The 25414-nt window shown below is 39.9% G+C and overlaps 2 protein-coding genes across 3 annotated transcripts in view; both read left to right on the plus strand.

Annotated features, from left to right (window-relative positions):
* rrbp1b (ribosome binding protein 1b) overlaps positions 1 to 10787 on the plus strand; it is a 52051-nt gene extending 41264 nt beyond the window's left edge. The window contains exons 29-33 of one of the 2 annotated variants that reach the window (XM_083764691.1): positions 469 to 528; positions 2608 to 2691; positions 3272 to 3349; positions 5987 to 6130; positions 8817 to 10787. In XM_083764691.1, the coding sequence (XP_083620817.1) occupies positions 469 to 528; positions 2608 to 2691; positions 3272 to 3349; positions 5987 to 6130; positions 8817 to 8855 (405 nt within the window). In that variant the 3' untranslated portion in view covers positions 8856 to 10787. The remainder of the gene's footprint in view (positions 1 to 468; positions 529 to 2607; positions 2692 to 3271; positions 3350 to 5986; positions 6131 to 8816) is intronic. The other variant, XM_083764692.1, reaches the window with a different exon arrangement.
* Positions 10788 to 13280: 2493 nt separating this feature from the next.
* LOC310858286 (CSC1-like protein 2) overlaps positions 13281 to 25414 on the plus strand; it is a gene marked incomplete at its 3' end in the record, with an annotated part of 73063 nt that continues 60929 nt past the window's right edge. Inside the window, exon 1 of the mRNA XM_083764392.1 lies at positions 13281 to 13750. The remainder of the gene's footprint in view (positions 13751 to 25414) is intronic.

A 25414-nucleotide genomic window follows, 5' to 3' on the forward strand; every position in this document is an offset into this window, starting at 1 on the left:
TATGTCTCTATGCGATGTATTGGGAGCTTGTAGATTGCTAATAGGGTTCATGTGGCGAGGTTTTGGGTCTGGGGATCTATTCATAGAAATGTAGTGGAGTCAAGACTACAACATTGGTCTTTGAAATTCTAGGCCTACGGTTCTTAACCCATTTTAGGCAGGAACCCATTTTGGTGTTAGCATTATGTTATGCTTTAGCTATTTAAAAATAGCAGATCTACAAGCTCATAGCGCGCCACCGAGTGGCGCGCTACGAGCTTGCAGGTCTGCTATTTTTTGAGAAATCGAAGAACCACTGACATAGAAACATAGCTTTTTCAGAAAACTGTCAGGATGTAGAAGATTTTAGAATCTGATCTGTCCCAAAATGGGTCAAATACAGGACTCAATTAAATGTACTCGGCTATACTTGTCCGCCACTGGAGGGCAGCAGAGCTCCACAGTGAACATAAGAGTTCCTTCTTCCAGGTCAGACAGCAGCTGAAGGCCGCCACGGAGCACGTGCAAGACCCCCCCAGCCCCCCACAGGTCAGGGTGCCCTGCAGCTCCACCCTGCATGGCGCTGCTGTTGGGTTGCCTTGTTTTTAGTAACCCATCGGGGTTTGTCGGGATGGGTGGAGTTTCTCATGCTCCCCTTGGGCAAATAACTGTAAAAATGCCAGGGGGTGATATTGGTTCCTTTGAAAAGATTATTATTATTATGGGAGCCTTATTATTATAGGAGTATGAATCGGCCCAAAGTTCCCCCAAAACACAGGCCAATTGTGTTTGTATATAGACGCTCAACAAAGCTGGATGGTGGATTCGAACCCTGCACAACCTCATCGGCGGTGCGGGCAGTCACTTTACCACTGCGCCACCCGAGTGCCGAGATCGTTGATGTATATTGACAAGATTCCGATGCCAGTTCTACCAGTAGTATAATGAATTGGTACACTACACCACCAGTGTAGAAACACATCTAGATCCTGTGAAATACTGGCACGACACAGTTCACTTTAGTTCTTGTAATAGAAATTGTCGTTTGTTATCAGATCCTGTGATCGTCCAGTGATCTTTGGCCTATACCCATCCTGAATGGGTGGAGACTGGGGGGGGGGGAGAGACACAGGAGGTCAAAGTGTCCCTGAGCAAGAGACTTAAACCCTGTCCGAGCAGCCATCAGATGGGTGAAACTGTAACTGAACATCCCAACTCTTAAGAAAGATCTCCCCACTGATGATGGCACAGTCATGTGACGTCTCAGATAAAGTTATTTATCTCCTGATTTATCTGTCTGAAAAAATACCACCTTTATGCTCGGAATGTTTTGGATTGTGTTGGCTTGTGAAGTATGGGTCCAATATTTACTTTAGTGACTGTGTGGTGAAAATGATATTCAGACGAGTGGCCAATTGTCCTTGAGCATGCGGATAGACTCGAGACCTGCTACAGGGGGCAGGGAACCCACTTCACTTCACGGGAAATCAGTTGAGGTTTAAGAGTCTTTGTTAGGACCTCTTTTCCCCCACTGTCTTGGTTCTACTCCCCATGGAGAGCATGGCAATTAACCATGCCATGTTGCTGGAGCAGCTTAATCGCTAATGGAATCATGGTATGGAATTACCTTGAACCTAAAATCGCATTGTTAAGATGCGGGGGAGATCACAATGAGCTCGGTCACAATGCGTCCACATCTGTGCTCCTGTGAGCTTGTAGATATTTTGAAAATGTGATTAGATTATTTGATTGGTTTTATGAAATTGTTACACCCCTATACTGTCTTTGGGCATAGAGAGGTGTCAGATGTTTAGAACCCATTTTGGACGGGAACCCCTTTTGGTGTTAGCACTATGTTATGCTTTAGCTGTTGAAAAATAGCAGATCTACAAGCTCATGGCGCGCTACGAGCTTGTAGGTCTGTTATTTTTGAGAAACCGAAGAATGACTGATGTAGAAACGTAGCTTTTTCAGAAAACTGTCAGGATGTAGAATATTTTTTTTAGAATCTGATCTCGGGTCAGAATGGGTTAGAAAAAGAAACTCCACCCGGGCCTGTCATCCACATGGACTACACAGCAAGTCACCCATTCAGAATGATCAGACATGCGGAAAAAAAAAGTGTTCCATTTTTCAAACTGAAACACCTTTGAAATACAAAGTGAAATCTGACCTGTGACCTTTCAGTCAAGTGGTCTGATCATTCTGAAAGCCACTGGCTTTTTTTTCTTGTCTTTAAAAAAATCACCAACATTAACGATCACCTTACTAACCAATCAGAATGAAGCTTTGAACTAAAATCAACAACAAACCCGCCGTCTGTGTCTCAATGTGTGATTATGGCTTTTACGTTATACGCTTTAACCAATGCAAATGTTTGTTCGTTTTATTCAACAGCGCACTAAAATCACTTGTTGGCTTTGAGTCAAAATACACATGAAAGCAGCATGAAAAGCCACCAGGCTGATTTTGTACTTTTTCCAGTTGAGTTTTACTTTTTAATTAAAAAAGAAACTACGGCAAGTGAACTCTGTGTGTGTGTGTGTGTGTGTGTGTGTGTGTGTGTGTGTGTGTGTGTGTGTGTGTGTGTGTGTGTGTGTGTGTGTGTGTGTGTGTGTGTGTTTCCAGCTGCAGTCTCGGTTGGAGCAGACAGCCGACCACCTTCAGGCTGAGCAGGAGACGAGAGAGAAGCTGAACACTGACTTTGAACAGGTTGGGATCCAACTTAAAAATCTCCCCACCATGTGAATATATTTTTTGATTTATTTGTATTCTTGCCGGGCAGAAATCTCTTATCTCCGTATTCAAACTTTTTTTCATTTATTTATTCATAAATTAACGTGGGGCCCCGCCCTACTTAACAGCGTCACACAAAAGCATCAAAGGTTGGCATGTTAAGATGTTTCAGCTGTAATGATGTCATGTTGTGGCTTGTTGTGACCCCACCCCCAGGCCCAGCAGTGTGTCTCTGTTAGCATGTTAAGATGTTTCAGCTGTAATGATGTCATGTTGTGGCTTGTTGTGACCCCGCCCCCAGGCCCAGCAGTGTGTCTCTGTTAGCATGTTAAGATGTTTCAGCTGTAATGATGTCATGTTGTGGCTTGTTGTGACCCCGCCCCCAGGCCCAGCAGTGTGTCTCTGTTAGCATGTTAAGATGTTTCAGCTGTAATGATGTCATGTTGTGGCTTGTTGTGACCCCACCCCCAGGCCCAGCAGTGTGTCTCTGTTAGCATGTTAAGATGTTTCAGCTGTAATGATGTCATGTTGTGGCTTGTTGTGACCCCACCCCCAGGCCCAGCAGTGTGTCTCTGAGCTACAGTCCCAGCTGGACCAGATCAAGACGGAAGAATGTTCGTCTACAGAGCTGAAGGTTCATATAACTGTCTCATTGGGGTTGATTTAGGACTTCTATTTTACTTACTTCTATATTACTAATCTAATTACAGTATTATGATCTGGGGGCGTGTGGTATGTCATATTGCAATTTTGGGCATGTTAAGAAGCGCTTTTGACACCCCGCGGAGTGCGCAAAACGGCCTTGAATTAGTCATGGGTGTGTTTAAGGCGTGTTTGAGACGTACCCAATCAACATGTCCGTACTATTCTATTTACCAGTCAGCTGATGTCACATACGGAATGCGCACTTTGGGGATCGTGTTATTACATTTCTTCAGGCTGGCACCATAGAAGACATGACATGACTTTGTCACATTTGGGTTAATTATTCCTATTGCACTGCAGGCTATCACCTTTATGCCTCAAAAGAACAGACCCACCTATAGGCCTACCTTTCAGATCGGAATGGAACTGCGAGTAGATAGCAGCATATTGACAAATTGGCAATCCATGCGTAATGTTCCCAGAATCGTCTAACCCCCGAAAATGCAAGTTCGTTTGATATTGTTTAATTCGATAACGATAGAACCATGTACCATACAGCGAATGAAAGCAAGATTCCTAAGGAATATGGAGATTTTTACATTTAATAAAACGGTTGAGAAATGAGAGAACCATGAGTGTTTATAGGCTAATATCAACGTTTTTTTATGAAAGACAAACGGGCTGTGAGCTCAATCACCATCCCGACACGGAAGAAATATAGCCTAGTGCATGCATGTATATGCACTGTTTCACTTGCACACAGTAGCCTACACACGCTCTTTATTTGTTTCTATTGAAAAACACCAGTAAAATAACGTTTATTATATTTTATTTCATTCAAGTCACGACGAAGGAATGAGTTGAATGCGTGCTGCGTAATGCTGTGGCCCCGATGGTATGGTCTTCGCTGAGTACGCTCGTAGCATTTTATTGAAGAAGACTTGAATCGGGTGTGATACAGCGTATGAAAGCAAACTTCCCACGGATTATGGAGATGTTTTTATTTATTTTTAAGGTTGAGAAATGAAAGAATTATGGCCGTTTCTAATCTCAACATTTTTTTTTTAAAGACGCAAAACTGCCATGTCTCATAGAAACAAGTAAATAGGTCTATAAAAATAAGCGCATATAACAGGGGTCTGTAACCTATTTTAAATGAAGTGCCATGTTTTTATTTTCTAAATAGTGAGTCTGCCATATCCAGATTAATTTGAATGACACCACATTAAAATAAAAAAACATATTTTGATTGTCCACAAATATAAAGTTCTTCCTTCTTTTTAAATATGTTCTTGCACATTGTTATAATGATCATTATATATCCCCCTGCAGTCAGAGTTCATAGTTTTAATGAATGAATGTGATGCATTGTGAGCTGGTATAGATCTGCTATTTTCAAAAGTAATCTTTTAATTAAATTTTTGGATTAGCCGTCCTTAGTTGGGCAAATGCATTCATCTGGGGATCCTTGACATGGGAATGTGCTGTGTGAGGATCACTGGTTTAAACAACATTAGGAGAAAAGCCCAAATAACCACTTTAGAAACCACACAGAAAGCAACTTTACAGAAAAATAAGCCGCTTATAATAAACAGACATGGCAACACTCTAGCAGCCTCACAGAGCCGCTCAAGTGTAAAATCAAACAGTGCTTTTTGCGTTTATGAGGTGGTCAGACCCACGTCTAATCGTTATGCGCTGAGTGTCTTTAGGTCAAGGGGCTTAATAGCAAATTGCGCAAAGCGAAAATAATTAACATATGGACACTCCCACAATGCTAAAATATTCAGCAACGCGGTAAGCCATAATGTGTGTGCGTTCAACACGGGCCAGTGCGTTCAACACGGGCCGATATGCCTTTCATAATACGAATGTGCGCAGAGCGAGGCCAATTTATGTATTTCCATTGGTAAAACGCACCTTCAAAATCTACCCATTAATGTCTTAATTATTTTCTTTTTTTTTCTTCTTTTTTTCTTTCCTTTCCTTAATGATTCTTTCAGTATTCATTTATGCTATATTTTCTCTATTATTAAAGCATGTCAATGCATGTCAATTTGTATTGGTGGTGGGGTGGGGAGGGGGGCGTTGCGGGGGTCACGAGACATGGCCAAAGCATTTCCGGGGGTCCCCAGTCAAAAACGTTGAGAACCCCTGAACTACAAGACTATCTAATGTCGTAATGTCAACTATACAACACTATCAGTACTTCCTGTCAAAGTACAGATACTCCTGGCTCCATTAGTACCCAACCACGTTAGTTAAGGTTGCTCAGTCCAATTTTGTAATTGTAACTTGTAACTGTAGGGGATTCCTTTTTAAAAGTAACCCTCCCAACCCTGGAAGTGGCAATAATCATGTTGAACCACACCCTCGAGTGTAATATTGCAATTACACAACAGTCACCCTTAAAACTCAGAAAAAAAATCCATCCATTACTTAATAGGCAATTAGACGTTTTTGGCTACTTTAAAGAGTTAGGGGCTAGGGTTGGCCACAGTATACTGTGATGCAGCGTTGATCGTTGTGTCTGCTCTGAACGCAGCAGTTAAGTGGTGTTGAACTGTGTGTGTGTGTGTGTGTGTGTGTGTGTGTGTGTGTGTCTTCTCTGAACGCGTTGTTGCAGGAGAAGCTGGACAAGGAGAAGAAGCTGACCAAAGACCTGGGCGCGGCAGCCACCAAGCTGCAGCAGCTTCTGAAGGGCACACAGGAGCAGCTGAGCAGAGAGAAGGACGCCGTGAAGGCTCTACAGGAGCAGATCCTGACCCAGGTACACAGAGATAACTACAGCACAGGTGTTGGCATCATGTCATGCTTTAGCTATTGAAAAATAGCAGATCTACAAGGTAGGTCTGCTATTTTTGAAAAATCGAAAGAACGACTGCCATGGAAACGTAGCTTTTTCAGAAAACTGTCAGGATGTTAGAAGACATTTTTAGAATCTGATCTCAGGTCAGAATGGGGTTAAACGAGTGAAATTGTGAAGTGATGCCACGATGAAATGAGCCGACAAAAGATGTGGAACTGGAACACTATCAAATTGAAGCTGATAAATGGGCATCATACCTGGAAAATGTATTTTTACCTGTGCACCAAAGGGCTGGAGAGAGACGGGGAGACCCCTGTTACTGAACACTCTATAGCAATGATTAGTATTCACAGTATAGAGATTTAAAGGGATATTTTACTTAAAAAAAAAAAAAGGTTTTTTGAGTTCCTTCATTCAGTATTTAGATATTTGATATTCATTTAAGCGGCCCTATACAAACCCATTGTAACTTCCAACTCCATTTTAACCATGATAGATTCATCAGAATCACCCCTCCTGTTTTCTGGTGATTGATTTTGTCCTTCTGATATGTGAGGGGGCCCTGGTTTTTCATTTGCTGTTTTCATGTATTTTTAAATATTGTTTGGATTCTTTAGTTTTTATTTTATTCTTTATTTACCCAGGGAAGTAGCTGAGCACAGGTGCTCATTTTCAGCAACGCCCTGCACACACACACCACACACACACACACACACACACACACACACACACACACACACACACACACACATTAAAACCTGGGAGCTGACCAGTACAACCACAGTCTTATACTGTTGGCCACTAAGCAGCTCCAGGGGGAGCAGTTGGGGGTTCAGTGCCTTGCTCAAGGGCACTTCAGCGGTGTTGGGTGAGTGATGACAATCACTTCCCCACCCAGATTTCTCCTGCCCGTCCGGGGAATTGAACCGGCAACCTTTCGAACCCTTAGGCCACCGCTTCTCCCTCCTCCTCATTATTTTCCAAAAACAATATTTAAAAAATAAATGAAAACAGTAAATGAAAAACCACGGCCCCCGGCCTCACGTATCAGAAGGACAAACTCAATCACCAGAAAACAGGACGGGTCTTTTTGATCAATCTATCATGGTTAAAATGGAGTTAGAAGTTACAATGGGTTTGTATAGGCAGCTAAAATGAATGTCAAAATATCTAAATACTGAATCAAGTAACTTAAAAAACTGTCTGGGTTGTTCACATAAGACTGAGTAGACGATGAAATGACAAAGTTTTTTGGAAAGTGAAATATCCCTTTAACTTTTTAACAAAACAACAAAAACATGATATCACTTACACTACCTTTTTAAATGTTTGTTTTTAAGATAAAAATAGCAAGTCAGAGACATAAAGCCAAGAAGTAATTTTAAGTGTGAGTATACGAACACAGCCGTCGAGGGTGGAACTGGCTGCAATGCTGGAACCGGGGTCAGGCAACAAAGTGATATGTGGCCATGTGATCAGACATCCCAAATGTTTCCAATATATGTTGGCTGTTTTTGAATAGCCAACATATAAATGGATACATTGGTTGGTTACAAAGATTGTGATGCTACATGTATGTTAACTACTTTTGCTGCCCAACTGCCCAAATCAGGAGCCAATCAGAAAGGATGAATGAAATGATGTTCTTAGTGATCATTCTATCGATAACTGTTTTTGAATCAATCGGATAATCAATAACCCCATTGTTTTTAAGTCAATCAACAAATCAAAATAAAATCGAATAGTTTTTTTTATTTTATAACTAACCGAATCAATTAGTCTGATTAACCACATAAAGCCCTGTTATACTTTGTTCACATTACGATTTTTTTTTTTTTACTAAAGAAAATGAGCAACACATCTACTGTCTACTGCCTACAAATTGATTATTGTATTACATTGTTTTTACAAGATTATTTTCCTTTTTTTTTTAAATCAATTAATTTATTTGATTTGCACTCCTACGATCGATATGATTTTAAATATAAAATACCATTGTTCTGATTTGAGGAGATCAATACATAATCTACAATGAAATGTCTGGGAAAACAGAAGAAGCCCCAGTTTGTGGCACCTAACCCACAACTGCTCCCCGGACACTGCCCCCATAAAGCTCTTAAATAGTTAGGATGTTTTAACCCACTTTGGGGCGGGAACCCCTTTTGGTGTAAGCATTATGTTATGCTTTAGCTATTGAATTTGAAAAATCGAAGAACGACTGACATAGCTTTTTCAGAAAACCGTCGGGAAGACATTTATATACTCGTTCCCGGGTCAAAAATACAGAGGACACTTTTCACATTTGTGCAACTATACACGCTAAAATTCCCCCTATAAAGTCTGCTCGATCTTTATGAGATTGTGATCATAATCATAGTAGTCTGTAATGTAACATGCTTGTTGCACAGATTATTCTGTAGTATCCCACGAGCACAGTCACATGCACGCCAAGTTCAGTGCAATTTCTTCTCAATAAATGTCTTCTCCCTATACTCAAATCTTGAGTAGGGAGTCTGACTGACTGAACGCTAACTGTTCTCATAGCTGAACGGCTCAGCCGTCTGTTTTGTGTTTGTGTGAATTTATATTTATAAAAAAGAAAAGAAAAAAGAATGAGTTAGAGTGTTGTGTGCTTTGTCTCCTCTAGGAACAGACTGAGCAGCCCAAGGAAGGAACTTCAGTCTGATCTCTCGCACACCGGGCGCCATCTTGGCACCGATATGCAGCGACCAATATGTGTTGGTCATCTTGACGCCACCAGCGGCCAACCATGTCTTCCAACACATTCCACTCTAAACATTCCTCCGTTTACTTGTAGTCTTGAGAGTGTAGAGTTTTAAGTTAACACACAATGTTTTCATGAGCAAAGATGCAATTCAAAACCAGATGCAATCGTTTTAATTAAAGAATCACGTCAATTGAATCGCGGGGAAATCGCGTCTGGTGTGAATACAACTGTAGTTATCCTATTTATTATAATATATGATCCATAAAAAAGTCATCGCGTGTCAGGTGGAAACATTGTAAGTGCCGTTCCTTTTTATTACTGTTAAAAAAAAGAAAAGTAATAGTCGATCTACAAGCTCACAGCGCTTGTGAGCTTGTACATCGGCTATTTTCACAACTTTTGTGCGACACTCTTGTAAGATGAAGTTGGGCATTACATTACAAAAAAAAAAACCTGAAAGTTGAAATAAGGAGACACAAGGTTTCTGCCTGACAGTGAAAATATATTATTATTATTATTACTATTACTATCCATTAAACCAGTCATCCAAAGTCCTATATATTATTATTATTATTATTATAATACATTAACAACATGAACCCTAGCGTACCTATTCTGGGAGTCGAACATTCCCCAAAAATATATCCAGCAAAGAGATTAGGTGTAGAAGGAAAACAAGGAGCGGATCTTAGGTGTAGAAGGAAAACAAGGAGCGGACCAAGTACAGAGACCTGGGGGACCCTGGGCAACAAAGTATATATATATATATATATATATATATATATATATATATATATATATATATATATATATAGGGTTTAAATGGTTAAAGCCAGTCATCCAGAAATCCTATGTGACCTGAAAGGTTGTCCCTTATTGACTATAATGATTTAAATGGCTCCAAATGATTCTGCGTGGGAGATTGAGAAAGATGTTGGGGGAATCCTTTTTATGAATCGAACATTTCTTTTTTCTTTTTTTTTTTGTGTCATTTTTAAATCAAACCAAGCTGTTATGCTGGAGGTATTATTATTAGTAATGTGCCTTATACGAGGACATACAGTCAAATGTGATTTCAGAGTGTTTTTTATTAATGCTCCGTATTACATTCTGTCAGACAACTGTTTCCCAGCCTTCATGAAATTCATTTATTGACATTGTTGCTTGAATCCAGCGAAGGCTAGTGAGTCTTATGTCTGCACTCACCAAAAAGGGGGGAAAAAGTGTCATTTTTCCATAACTGGGTTTTTTAGTTAGGGCGATTATAGTCATTTTTAACCCAATTGATGTCAACATAAATGATAAAGATGATAACATTTTAATTGGCATGACATTATTTCAACAACACTACGATGTTATACACTACAAACACTGTCGTTGTTGTTTATGATTTAGGTGAGTGCTTTGAGAAGCTTTATTGAAAACACTCAACGGTTCAGTGTTACGCTTCGTTTATACTCCGTCGTGCGACGTAAATAGTACGACGCGTGTCGCATCGTAGATGGCCGCATGACACCGCCGCACGACTATGTATAAATCGGGCTTTATCGAGAGAAATAAAAAAGGGAAAATCTGCATGGTGAAACATGCATACTGGTGCAATGACTCGTGCCTAATGTAGACTTGTCGTACGACCGTGGTTGCGTCGCAAAAAAACAGCAGTTGTACGAGCTCACAACTAGCTTGAATATGTATGCTGTTTTTGCTGCGCCACACCGTCTACGATGAAGTGTACACCAGGCTTTTACCTCCCCTCCTGTTTAAACCTTTGTATCCAGAAAAAGGAAGGGTTATTGTTTTTTTGGGTGTTTCATTTGTTTCATGGTACACGCACGGATACAAAACCAATAAGTGCCTTAACGCCTCCTCCCCTGATACCAAAATGTGACTTTGTACCAAATAAACGTATTTAGAAAAATATATCTTTTTTTGTCAGTGATTTAATCTCATCTGACTCGCATTTTTTGGGGAGCCAGTTTCTTTAAAACATTATTTTCTTGTCTGTTTCTTTCAGTTTTTCAGTTGTTTCTTTCAAATGTTTTCCCATTTTCGTTCTTTCACTACCTTCATATTTTCTTTATTTGCCTGAGACAGATGGTAGGAAAGATGAGAGGGAGATGGTGTATGATTGTATAATTAAAACGGTTAAACATCTATATCCAGATCATTGTTATAGACTCAGTGTTTGTTCAGTAACGGGGATATCCCTGACTTGTCTCTCCAGCTCTAGTAAACTAAAAAAGTTAAATATATTTTTAATTGTTAAATGTATCAATTGTTAAAATATGTATCAATTTGTGACCTGACAAGTATGTTTACTAGATGAGTTGTTATTGAACACACACACACACTATATCAATGACAATGATTGCTATAAGAAATATAGATACTATCACTTGCACCACCACCTTTAATTGCTAACATTAAAACTATACTGAATTAGAAAGAAAATACTGGATGTATGTTGATCCTTCCCCACCCCGTCCTTCCTGTTCTGACATTCCATTATGTTGATCTGACCTCATCAAACCCTGTACACTCAAGACACGCTCCATATATGGCCATACAGAATTCATTCCATATGTTGATCTGACCCCCCCATGCCAAAGCGCCAGCGCTCCCCTAGCAGTCTGCCGTCACCCAGGCGGATGCGTAAAAGGCAGAGGTCGCTTCACGCCCTCGTAATATAGGCTATATAAGATCAATAAACTGGCATTTTAAATGGCCAGTGAGTGATTCACACACTGGCCTTTGATGTTTTATAAGAAAATACGGTGTGAAAATACAGAGTGTAAAATTAAATGAACACTATACATTTAACAACAAACTTGAAATCTTGAATTATTGCTACAAATAGGCCTACCAGGCAGACACCCACTAAAAAGTGACACATCTAGGCTAAAGTAATTTACTAAATGAAGAAAGAAGTCCGCACACAGGCTCTGCTCCAGTGGTGTTTTGTTTTATTTAAAACACCATTAGTTTCTAAATTCATGTATCTACCTTTAGTCCAGCACCAGCCAGGAACTGGATGTGCGCAAGCCACCTGCTTTTTAAAGTAATTTACTGCAAATAATTAAATGGATATGTCATTATATATCATTATGCAAAACAATAAAGCTAGAGGTTAAGAGGTTATATATTCCAATTCCAATTAACCTTTGATGTGGTTGCACAAAAAGGACCCTGGGGTCTGTAACTCTTAAATTCTCATTTGTAGTCCATACTCTCTCTGAGTTATGATGAGGGTGAGAGTCCTTCTAATAAGTAAAGTAAATTAAATTGATCAAATTAAGGGATGAGTGATTATAATCTCTCTCTCTCTCTCTCTCTCTCTCTCTCTCTCTCTCTCTCTCTCTCTCTCTCTCTCAAACACACACACACACACACACACACACACACACACACACACACACACACACACACACACACACACACACACACACACACACACACACACACACACACACACACACACACACAATTAATTTAGAGAGTTGGCTTGCATGACTGACAGATTCACAATATATTCCAATCTCAAATTTGGATTTCATAGGTGAGGCCTTGCCTCTTGTCAGAAGATAACGATTAGATGATTAGAATGATTAGAAGGCTCAATCGAGATTATAGAAGATAATCTGATCACGGCTGCGATTTTTACTCTGAACGAAAAAACACTTCATTGCCACCTAGCGTCGGCACAGGGAACCTACCGTCGGCCTTCAGTACCAGCATAGGGTATATTCGTGCCTTAACAGAGACGCGAGGTTTAATACAGCCATAAAATCAGCTACGTAAGTATCTAATAATAAAGTTCTTTGTTTAACATATTTTCAGCATAACCTAGATTCATTTAGTTCCATTAGTTGTGACATCGTTAGTTGTGACTGACCGATGACGAATGATTGGCTTTAGTAATGTGACAAAAACAAAACAATTGAATTCAAGGCTTCATGGGGTGTGCAACTGATAGAAAATAAGTCATTTCTTGTTGGGTGAACTATACTCCTTTAAGCTTTGTTGGCTGGGCAGTATCATCAATATGAAATATGTATGGTAATATGACACTTGATATTGATCTTCTGGGATATTGACATTGTGACATGGCATCAGAGTTGTATTACACTGCTTTTGTACACTGACTGTTAAGGCTTCTTCTGGTCTTATTTTATTATTATTAATTATTGTTATTATTATTATTATTATTATTACTATTACAAACAAAAAAACGAACAAAAAATAAACCTTGATTATTTTTCTTGACCTCCTGACTGAGTCTGAGACAGAAGAGGTGCTTCAGCCATCACTAGCCAGGGCAAAAGTTCCTACCCTACGCATCCCCTCCTGTACCAGCCGCCGCCGGCCGTGTGTTGCTATTCCCGGAGCGTCTGAGTCTTGACTTCGTCCATTTTCGCACACAACAGCCGTTTAGCGTCTCCCCTCCTCCGACAGACACAGACTGACTGAGACACGGCGTGTCGAGCCACCTGGAGGTCGGTCGGTCGGTACCGAACATGCCAGCTGACCCACCGGGCTCACCTTGAACCGAACCGCCGCATATTTATATATGTGCGTGAATCCTTGCGGGGGCCAGCGTAATTTCCTACCTATCCCTCTCGCTCTCCACACGGCCGATGGCCTGGCTATCCAGGAGCCTGCTGTAGTGCTGAACTAGTGGATTATTTGTGAGGATTTATTTATCTTGCTCTGCTGGGCTTTGGCTTTGGGTTTGGGGGGGGGGGGGGCATTGCCTTGCATAGCATTGCCCTGCATTGCATTGCATTGCTGCCACCGGGGCCGGTTTGGCTGGACAGCGACAGAAAAGGACGCGGAAATCCTGCTCGGATTGACAGGTTGGTGCACACACACAAAAGCGTGGTGGTGGGGTTGCGGGTTTGAGTCCCAGTCCCAGACGGGGACAACGTGTGTTTATTATGTTGTTAGAATTAGAAATTTAGAATAGAATTGGTGCAGACAGTCAGACCTAAAAACGCAGCCCTGCAGTCAGACACTGTGGTTTGGCATTGACTGTAACGACATTGATTATAACGTTTATAGTTACATTCCCGCAATGTTGTGTGTTCTGTTCGATTATATAATGATCACACCAGCGTGACGGCACGCCTATTGGAGAGATCTGATGTGTTTTTAATTTGAAACATGATTCCCCCCCCCCCTCCTCCTCTTTATGTGTGTTTTATTCAGACTCGTGGTCTTATTATTTCTAGTGGCAGCGCTTCAAGTGCGTCAGAGAATAAGAACAGGCTCACGTACACACTCGGCGACACAGACTAGACTAGAGCATGCAGCAGCATATGTCTCGTTGCTCGAGTCGGGACAATTTGTTTTTAAGTATAACACCAGAACACGACGGTTTGTTTTGTTTTTAATGACTTTGTCTATTAAAGATTTAGACTTGGAGGTAGTTTGAAACGGTCAGAATCGATCAAATCTACGAGAGTATAGGCCCAATGCAATGTGACAAAATAATGTCACCAACCATGCTGTGTGCGCGCGCGTGTGTGTGTGTGTGTGTGTGTGTGTGTGTGTGTGTGTGTGTGTGTGTGTGTGTGTCCCCCTCTCGGTGACAGACTGGGCTGGCACGGGCTGTGAACAGAGAACGCCCTGATGATCCGCACCAGGCCGACTGCCAGTGGCTGGCACATAATAATAATAATGCACAATATAAAACCAATATTTAATACCATACTGTACATGTACATTTTAATGCATTTAATATGTTCGAATATTGTAGCCTGCTATTTCATCGCACCGGTCGTGTTGTTGTCTATGGAGGGGCTTGCATAGCAGATTTGGTCGAAACAATGCAATGTTATTATGAGCGTGGCTGGCACGGATTCAGGCGTGCGTATTATATAATAATATATATATGCATTCATATGCATATATATATATATATATATATATATATATATATATATATATATATATATATATATATATATATATACATATAGGCCTACAGTCATTTCTGTGCAAATGTTGGGATTTATTGCATTCATTGCGTGGGGAGTGAGTTGGGACAGACAAGACGAGAGCACAGTGCATGGTATGATGTTGTTTTGACCGATAAGAGACGGGATGCTAGAAACGAGGTCATCGGTGACGTGGCCATCTCCATCATAAGTAACGTGATGAATGGTGATGGTGCGCCTAGAGTCCTGCAGTTGGACACTCATCTTCTGTTCTTAAACATTTTAGACCTGACGTCGAAATTAAAAAAAAATGTCTTCAAAATCCTGACAATTTTCTGAAAAACCTTTAATATGTTTCTGTATCAGTGGTTCTCAAAGAAGGCACATTTTCACGATTTTTCAAAAATAGCAGACCTACAAGTTCATAGCGCGCCACTCGGTGGCGCGCTATGAGCTTGTAGATCTGCTATTTTTCAATAGCTAAAGTATAACAGAATGCTTGAACACCAAAAGGCGTTCCCGTACAGAATGGGTTAAACATTTTCCATCGTGTCAAGGATAGGTTTTTTTTTGTCACCATTAACTTTATTCGATTATTCATTGTCATAGAAACAATTGCGATTAACAAAAAACTTGACTGACGACGACCGATGCCAATAATCAAAATAAAGAATGTATTATGGCCAAAATACATGTGTTGCAAAAGAGTGGAAATTAGCTGATCCACATCGAACTTGCAGAGCACCGTGTTTTTAAGTGTTTCAAACATGTATGAACATTTCTCAACATGGATTATGACAATTAAGCAAAAATAATTGTGATTATGTCAAATCGTTGCGATTTAGGCGATTATGTTGTAATTGTGACATGCCTAAAGGATCACGTATTGGATCGCGGACCCCCGTCTGAATAGATTTTGTGCCAGGATTTCCAAGTTGACAAGTTTAGACATGCTAGGTTTTTTTTACCCGGCATCCTATATTTTCAAATGTACAGCATGCTATTTAAATAGCCATTTTTTGTGGCACTACATTGTACTTTCTGCACTCTACTTTATGACTTTATCTTGTGGTTTATTGGTTTATTGGCCTTATAGTTCATTAATGTTTACTCTGCTTATTCTGATCTCACACTTGTAAGTCGTTCTGGATGGGAGTGTCTGCTAAATATCTTAATGATAATCGTGACAGCCCTGTCAAACAGATCTATGAGGCCGTCAAAACTGCAGCATCAGTTTGCTGACAAAACGAACCCTGCATGGTGGAAAAAGGGCTCAAATGTTTTACTTAATTAAAAGTATCAATATTGCAATATAGAAATACTCTGTTTTTGTAAAAGTCCATGGTCAAGTCAACAAACATTGATGAGATAATTGCCTACATTTGGTGAGATAGCTTCGAAAGCCTCTCATCAAGATGCTCTGTAAAATAAATACATGCATGATCAGAACATGATGAAGGGACATAGGCCCTGTTATGCAACACAATTTTATACAATCTACATATGTCCGTGCTTCGTCTCTCTCTCTCTCTCAGCTATGGGGTTCTTTGTCTAAAAAAATGGTGTAGACGTGTCTATATTGTTGGTTATAAGCATGAAACTCTGATAAAAAATACTCATTGCAGTACGTTCTCTGAACAATGCAATGATGTGGTGATGTTTTTTGTGGTTTAAACTTAAAGCTCTACAGTATATTCTAACGGTAATGCTTGCTATAGAGTTTGTTCCGTATCAGGGTGTCTCCCAGTCCCAAGAGAAAAGCTGTAGTTTAGCTTCGGAATTCGGATACCCATCAATGATGTCATTGGTAGGAGGCAGATATCGGATTCTGAACTGTCCACATGGTGCCATCTCTATAATGAGCATTACCGAGGACCAGTTCTACGAAGGTTGAAAATGGGTTAATTGTATACGTAGGTTAGACCAGTGGCAGCTTTGTGGGCCATTGTCAGTCTACTGGAATCTGTCTCTGGCTTTTCTCCACCCGTGTGTGACATGTGGGAGGAACACACACACACACACACACACGCACACTCACACTCACACGCACACACACACGTTGCAGAATCACACTTTCCACTGTGATCTAATGTTGTTTGTCCTTCCAGAGGACTTGTTTGGAAATATCAAGCTTGCGTTGCTTTGCGGTCAGCTGTCAGCAGCAAGGTTGTCACAAACATGATGAATCTTAGTTGACGATTGTCACGCAAATAGAAAGGGCTCCGGTGGAGCAGTGGTGAAGTAGCTGCCCACCACCACCACCGCTGAGGCTAGGGGCTCGAATCCGGCTTTGTCAAGCGATTATACGAAGATAATTGGCCCCGTGTTCGGGAGAGGAATCAAATAACAACAATGTGGGAAGACTAGGAACACAACCTGGCAGAAATTGAAAAAGGGTCACATTAGTCTGCCTACTTACTTACCCTACAAGATCTCCCTCCACACAGATGATTTAAAAATAATGATCAATGCTTATTATACCAAGCACTGAAGTCACTTTACATACAACAAGCATATTCTATCCCCATGCGGAGATGCAGGTGCCACACCCGCAACAGCAGCCAGTCAGAATCAAACACAGGACAGGAGTATTATTATATTGTATGTATACTCTGTATCTATACAAATGACAAATAAACCTGAACCTGAACCTAATAATAAGTGTCAAGAATGCATAGAGCATTCATTTGAATGCGCTGCGTGCAGAGAGATCTCGTACGGTAAGTATTAAGCAGACTAAAATGTCCCTTTCTGATTTCTGTCAGGTTGTGTTCCCACATTATTATTGACTGACACGGATCGCTCAAAACAAAAAAAAAAAAAAACAGGATGTGATGCCTGCAATTCATACAAGGCAATCATAATGGGACACTTTTGGATAGCTTGAACTGCAGTGTGTGCGCAACACAGCCTATACACACTAAAAACTAAGCAACTTCTTGAAGTGGAATTAACCAGCCATCAGTTTTCTCCCATCCTGTATCTGTGGTCTTTGCATAACGCCACACTAGGCATCTCCTCCAAAAGGGATCGATGGAGCACTGAAGTTACAGACTGCAAGGCCTGCAGCTATCTGTACAAATGTCCATTTCATTCAGTCCAAGTGCTTAAAAGTGTCTGTTTGACTGTTTGTTGTTCCATCAGAGAGTCTGGGCTTTTAGACAAGGTTTATATATATCGTCTCCGTTGGGTGGGAGAAACCTCATATGTCCAAAACGGTTACTTTTCAAGATTCTGATTCAATCAAAAATAGCTAAAGTAACAAATCTCCCAAGTTTCGAGCTTGTAGATCTTCTACTTTTGATCATGATGCTTTTGTGTATGTGATAAAGTAGCGCGTTAATTTATGAAAAAGGTCAAAAACACAAAATGTTTAAATATGGAGATAAGAGGTTTCTGCAACGAGACACACTAACCCTAACAACACAGCAAACACCTGGCTCTATCTACATGAAATATGTTTCACGTACAGTAACCATCGCTTGTTCTCTGATCCAACTTTATTGTCACATGACAGGTGTTTACACGTGTAGAGAAAGACGTTGTGATTTTTAATTTTTTTCATATAAGCTCCCATGAGATTTCAGGCAAGGGAATAGGGGGAAAAACTATAATAATAATAAAAACGGAACCAATTATCTCTGTATTTTAAGTAACTTTTTTTTAATGTCCTGCCTAAAGTAGCAAAAAATAGCAGATCTACAAGCTCAAAACGCGTCGCACTGCTTCACGTTTTGAGCTTGTAGATCTGCTATTTCTCCTTTTATTTACAGAAAAGTAACATTTGTATTTAATTTCAAATGCGTTTACTTATAGGTTAAAGGACAACTTTAGTTTTTTTCAACCAAGGTTGATGTTTTAGGTTGTTATTAGAGAAAGTAAAAGAGTGTTTGCTGCTTTCTTTCGTTTTAGGGATTTTAGCGTTTTTTGACAGGGGGGCGGGGGCATTCGAGCATGGGGCTAAATATGTATTTCTTTACAAAATATTGTGGCGATTTACTATAGTCCTACTAGACCCCAGGAAATTACATCTGGCCACAGAAATTCACAGGATCTACTGAATGTGAAGGTAGCCTATTGGGGGGGAAGCAACACTGTGTTATAGGCTCAATATGTCAGTTTGACACATTCAGTAGATCTCGTGATCTTTGGTGGCCAGATGTAAATTCTTGGGGTTTAGTAGGAGTAGAGTAAATAATAAAACAATAAATCGCTATAAAATCTTGTATAAAAATACATATTTAGCCCTATGCTCGAATGCCCCCGCCCCCCTGTCAAAAACAGCTAAAATCCCTAAAACGAAAGAAAGCAGCAAATGAAGAAAGGTTTACACACATCTTTTACTTTCTCTAATAACAACCTAAAACATGAACCTTGGTTGAAAAAAACTAAAGTTGTCCTTTAACTATGAAGCTACTAATATAGACGGAAGTAATGAAAGCGGGTCACGTCGTGCATGTTTGGAATTGGAATAGCTGAAATCAATAATATATCAGTATTCGAAAATTAACCTGCGGGCCGCATTAATTAAGTGAAGGTTGCCGCCTGTTGCCCATGTATGATATACGCTCACATGCAGCCAGGTGAGGCGTCATAATGTACAGTAGCATCATACTACAGTGGCAGGCAGCATATACATCAGACATGTCAATGCAAACTTCTAGGTGGCAGTTTGAATACAGCAGCAGCACCGCCGCCGCCGCCATCACAGGCTCAGCATCATTTTGAGGATGGAAAACCAATGTCTTCCTTGAAATAAATGAAGATTGTAGTGTGGTGTCTTGTTGACGTCAGGGAGAATATGCACTATATCGTCTGGGGTGGCCCAACATTGTTACTTTGTTTCAGGATTCAAGTAAGAAATGACAAAAGTAGCAGATTGACGACGTCAAACACGTTTGGCGTCAGTGACTGTAGTATGATCAAGTAATGCATTAATAAAGAAAAGTTACAGTTACAGTATGGAGATCAGTTACTGTATCAGTTACTGTAGCTGCTTCAAGGACAAACTGAACCATAACAACGTAACAAGGCTGTACCAAAACAATAGCTGTCAGGCCTAGTGGAAAATGTCTACGGTAGGCTCTTACAAGCTACCAAATACCATAAAGTAGTACTATAAGTGATGGTAAAATATAAAGGTTATATAATGCAACCATATCAATTTAGTGTAAGGAATAATTCGTATCTACTGGAATTGTAAAGGCAATGGGATTGATCAGTGGCACGTTTCAACATGTGCTGATGAGGCATAGTTAGGCAACGGTTAGCTAGCGTGACGGGATGTATTGATTACCAACACAACTAATAATAAGCTAAATTAAGCATTATTGATTCATTGTGATTTATTGGTTACCCACATATAACTGATTATAACCAGGCAGCTAATAATTGCCTTTGACTAGTAGTGAATTTGACGTATTAGCTGCTACTCCTGGGAACAGCGTAGAATGAATCCCTTCTTTAAGGACCCCTCGGCTGGTAGTAGAGTTGTTCTGATACCAGTATCAGAAAAGCTCTCTGTCGATACTCCTTAAAATGCCGGTATTGGTGAGTATGCAAGTAGTCTATGCAAATCAGACACCATGTAATGTATCATAATAATGATATGTAATTTACAACGAGTAAACAATGATTTAGCGTTTGAATGCTTCAGTTTGACCGACTGAATACTTATCGTTACCCCTAATTACATTATTATAAGCTATTATAAACATCTATTTATTCCTAGATCAGTGGCTCTTAACCCATTTTGGGCGCGGGAACCCCTTTTGTTGTTTGAAACATTATGTTATAATTTAGCTATTGAAAAATAGCAGATCTATACAAGCTCGGTGGCTCGCTACGAGCTTGTATACGTCTGCTATTTTTGAAAAATCGTGAAAATATTTATTTCAGAAAACTGGAGGATTTAGAAGATTATTTTTTAACTTCCGAGGTCAGGCCTAAATGGCTCTTAAACATTTTAATTTCAAGGAACCTCCATAACTCAGAGAGTGCACCCGCAAATATTTGGTTTCAACAATTATTGTGTACTCTCTGAGTTACAAGTGTCCAAAAGTCCCTGGACTCCACTTTGAGAACCAGTGACTGAACCCACTAAATTACACACTGTGTGTACACAGCGATCGTCAATAGTCTGTATCGATCGATATGCAAGTTATGGGTATTGGAATCTGTACCTTTTATTGGTATCTCTACTACAGTATACTGATCGGTAGCAGGTGACTTCTGACACAGTCACATTGTTTGTTTTTCTCCAGCTTGTCCTACACTCTGACTGCTGAGGGTGTTATTCAGTTAATGTTGTTTAGACAGATGCAGCAGTAGATGTTTACCTGGTATCCTAGTGGACTTTGTAGCACCTCATTGCTTCTCTTTGCACCCATTGTTGTCCTGTCGTTTGTTTACTAGGTTCAATGCCATCTGTAAGTCGCTCTATGTTAAAATCAGTGGTTCTCAAAGTGTGTGGGGGGGGGGGGGGGTGTTAGTTGTAGCATTAAACTGTTTTTAAACCACTTTAATCTGATATACATCCGCTATTTTATAATAGCAGATCTGCAAGCTACAAGCTAAATTCTTTAACCCATTTTGAGCGCCGGGAACCCTTTTTGGTGGTTATACATACATTATGTTATAATTTAGCTATTGAAAAATAGCAGATCTACAAGCTCATAGCGCGCTATGAACTTGTAGGTCTGCTATTTTTGAAAAATCGTTCAAATGTGCCTTACTGAAAATGGTCATGATTTAGAAAACGTTTTTTTTTTTTTTTTTTTTGACGTCAGGCCTAAAGACACAGCGACACAAATCTTGTATGGGGGTCCACTCCCTGGCACATAATATGTTCAGATGGTGGTCCGTGGACTAATTCATATGACTGTGGGCCCTTGACATGAAACAAGTGTGAACCAGCTGTGCTAAATGATTAAATTGTAAATTGTTGTAATTGATTGAGTGCATGCACTTTAGGGACCATGGTTTGAAAGCTGTAATTATCCCTGAGAACTTTATTTACTGTCTCTGTCATTGAGGCTGTGAGATAGAATGTGACTCACCGTAATTCACTAGTTGACGTTAGTTATCTCCTTAAAAAAATATATATATGGTTTGTTAGATAGGATACTTTTAGTGATATCCGTTTTGTTAAATTACGTGTTAAATAGCTCTATATGTTCTGAGATAATATTCATTATCATTGCTGTCGACGAGAGTTTGTCGAAAACACATTTTCATCTAGGGATACCAATTCCATACAATCGGCGGAGAGAACTCACACAGCAGGATAAAGTGAAAATTTAAGTTACAAACGCACAAATCAATGCGCTATGCAGATCTTTGCGTGAGGGGCTCTCTCTCTTGATTGGATGAAATATTATGTAACCCACTTGAAAATGTACTGAACAAACACTATAGCGGTCATTTCTGTCGCAATACAGAGCTATAGGAACCAAATACTTAGTTAGTTAGTTAGTTAGTTAGTTTCATTTATTGTCCACGTGTGGAAATTTGTCTTCGGTCTCAAACAGTAAAAAACAAACAGTTACATTACAACAACAGCAACAACACTTAACACAATTATTTTCTCATGGCAAAAAGTGCAGGACAACAGTGGCAGATACATTGGAAAACAAACTAATCTAGCGAGACATGGTATCATTTAGTGCCTTAATGGCATTTGGTATGAAAGAATTTTTAAAAATGTTACGGTTAGCTCTTGGTACTTTGTACCGTCTACCAGAGGGAAGTAGTTGGAACTCGCTGTGGAGTGGATGAGAGGGGTCGTTTGCTATCTTGATAGCTTTCTTACTTCTTGTTTTTATCCCTCAAACATTCACTTACACTTTACCTTTTTAAAGCTGCTGTTGAGCTGTGTGAGGGTGTCAGTTGTCTGACCTGATAAGTCCTCATGACTGACTGGCGGCTGTGTGTGTGTGTGTGTGTGTGTGTGTTTGAGACTGATACGACCTCTGACACACACACACATGCACCACAACTCGGAACGTTCTTTATCAACAGGAAACAGAGGGACACAACAACAACATGTCATGTATACGCTCTAGTTCTAAGTATAGAAGTAGTAGTTATTATATAAGTTATGTCTGTTAAAGTGAAAATTGTCATTTTAATTGTCCAGTCAATTATAAAAAGGTAATTTTTGATATGATCTTCGACTGTCATGTTATATTCACGATAGCCATGCTACATAAAATGTGTTGTAACCGTATGACCACTTCTTAATGCTATTTTACTATTTTGAGTTGCTCATATCTGTCAATGTCTCCCCTCTTTTAACCCAGTAGAAGACATTTTTAGAATCTGATCTCAGGTCAGAATGGGCGAGGAAACCCCCCCCTGCGCTCACAGGCAGTGTTGAGCAGAAATTGTCTAGTGACGTCACGTGCTACCTGTATTATACCGTAACTTTTTTCCACTAACCAGTAATATAATGAATTACAAGTTCAATTACTTTACTTTAACAGTTTGACTCTTTTACACGCTTAACCCGCATTTTAATCAACCCCCCTTCACTGCCGAGATTGTTGTATTACCTTTAGAGCATACGCTGAATTTTTTGGGCTTTTAATCCGCGAAAATCCAGCGAAAAAAGCTCCCGTGGTTTGTTGTGATCCGAGCGTATCATCCACCATCTTGGTGCACCCGGAAGACGCACACAAGACTCGTCTCAATGAGGCGTTGCACCCCATGCATTTCCATTGGCCTCAATTTCCCAGAAGCCCTAGCAGCCCACAGCATGTGACGATGTCCGGTTTCGTCATCAAAGTGAATGCATCTAGTCTCTATCTCCGCGACGAAGACTGATTTTCTTTTTATTTATTACAATACAGCGGATTAAACACATAAATCAAAAGGCGGGTATGTTGTATATCGCAGCGACAGTAACCTGGAGTAATCCATTCCCGGCACGGAAACTGTTAAAGTTTTCAATAAAAATATTACAGTTACATATTCACCAAAGTAAATAGAATTTTTTACGAGCCCTCAGCCCTTGGTGGAATCATGGGTTGAGCCATATTTAGTGTGATTAGCGTCAACAGCGCGTTGTCGTCGTTTTTTGTCGAGAATAATCTGCGTTGCAGTGACCGAGAGAGGCGCTGCAACAAGACTTTGTTTTATGATGTACGTACTGTATGATGATCATATTGTTGTCCTGTTGAGCTGAATTGTACAGCACATGTTTTATCTGCATTGTTTTGCTTGGTTACCTTGTTCTGTATTTTTGAGTGGTGCAACCACTCCTACAACCAGCTAGCAATGTCCGTGTGTATCATGTATCATGTATCATGTATCATATGTATGATATTCCCTCACCGAGGGAATATCATTCAGTCATTCCTCAATTTCTGTTAATCCTGTGTTGTCTCCGACACCTGAATCCATATTAGAGGGGAGTTGCAACACTCGGTTCACACAGGTGTGATTTTTATTGTATGTAAAGCACTTTGTGAGTCCTCTCTGTGAAAGGTGCTATATAAATAACATTTACTTACTTACTTACTTACTTCAGGCAAGCAGCACAGTGTAGTTCAGGACAGTCTTAACTCCCCCTCCCTTCCTTAGGCAAGGAATAAGAGTTACAACGTCCCCTTTTTACCTTGTTTAAACTCCATACTGTACATTCATGAATATGAATGAGACTGTTCAACCCCAATGCCATTGTCATGCCACGGCAGCTTTAGGCCTTATGTATGGTTAGACTTGATTGCATGCTTGATGTCTCACACCGAATATAGCTGATCTACAAGCTACAATCCTATACATCAGCTGTTTTCTTCGCTGCGCAATCTAATTCCATTTGAGAAAGCTTTTGTTTATCAGCAAATGTATGAAGAAGTCAAGAAGACAGTCCATCTAAAAATGATTTTGGCAGTCAACTTCATCAACGTGTAGCCAGTATAGCCTATTGCTTGTCTGGATTCTAGAAGATATATAGCTTACAAATGATTTGTTTGACTTTTTCCTGGGCTGGGCATTGTAAGTTGAATTGAATTGAATGCACAGTAAAAGTCCAAAGTAATTCAAGTTTATTAACGTAACGAGTAGTGTAACTATTTAAGATGCTGTAATGACCACATAGCTACCAGCAAAATGTAACGATACATAGTATTACTATATTATTAATGAAATAACTCGTACGTATAGAGCTAATGATTTCACTATTTTCAGATTTGTCTGGTTTCCAGGTTTTTGTGTGACTGACAGACAGACAGACTTATGTGAGGATCTATTCTAGGTGCATATTTTATTTCATATTGACTGACTGTGTGTTATTGGGGGCACGATGCATATCTTCAATAGCTGCTCTGATATTGGATCAGAAATTGATGGGTGCGTGATATGACATGCTTGGCATTCAATGTGTTTTAAATGTCCAAACACCATACATCCATTTTTAGACTCCGTTAACTGTAGTCGAATTTCACTGTTCAATGTTTGAGAATGGTCCTGTGAAATCTATATTTGACATCTGAATTATTCTTTTACAAACAAAAGGTCTTAAAGATGACTCATGACTTTTATAGGAACCCAAAATATGTTGATAATGTTGTAACAGGATAG

The sequence above is a fragment of the Protomyctophum parallelum genome, assembly GCF_964188405.1.
Source record: "Protomyctophum parallelum genome assembly, chromosome: 5".
In the NCBI taxonomy this organism is placed as follows: domain Eukaryota; kingdom Metazoa; phylum Chordata; class Actinopteri; order Myctophiformes; family Myctophidae; genus Protomyctophum; species Protomyctophum parallelum.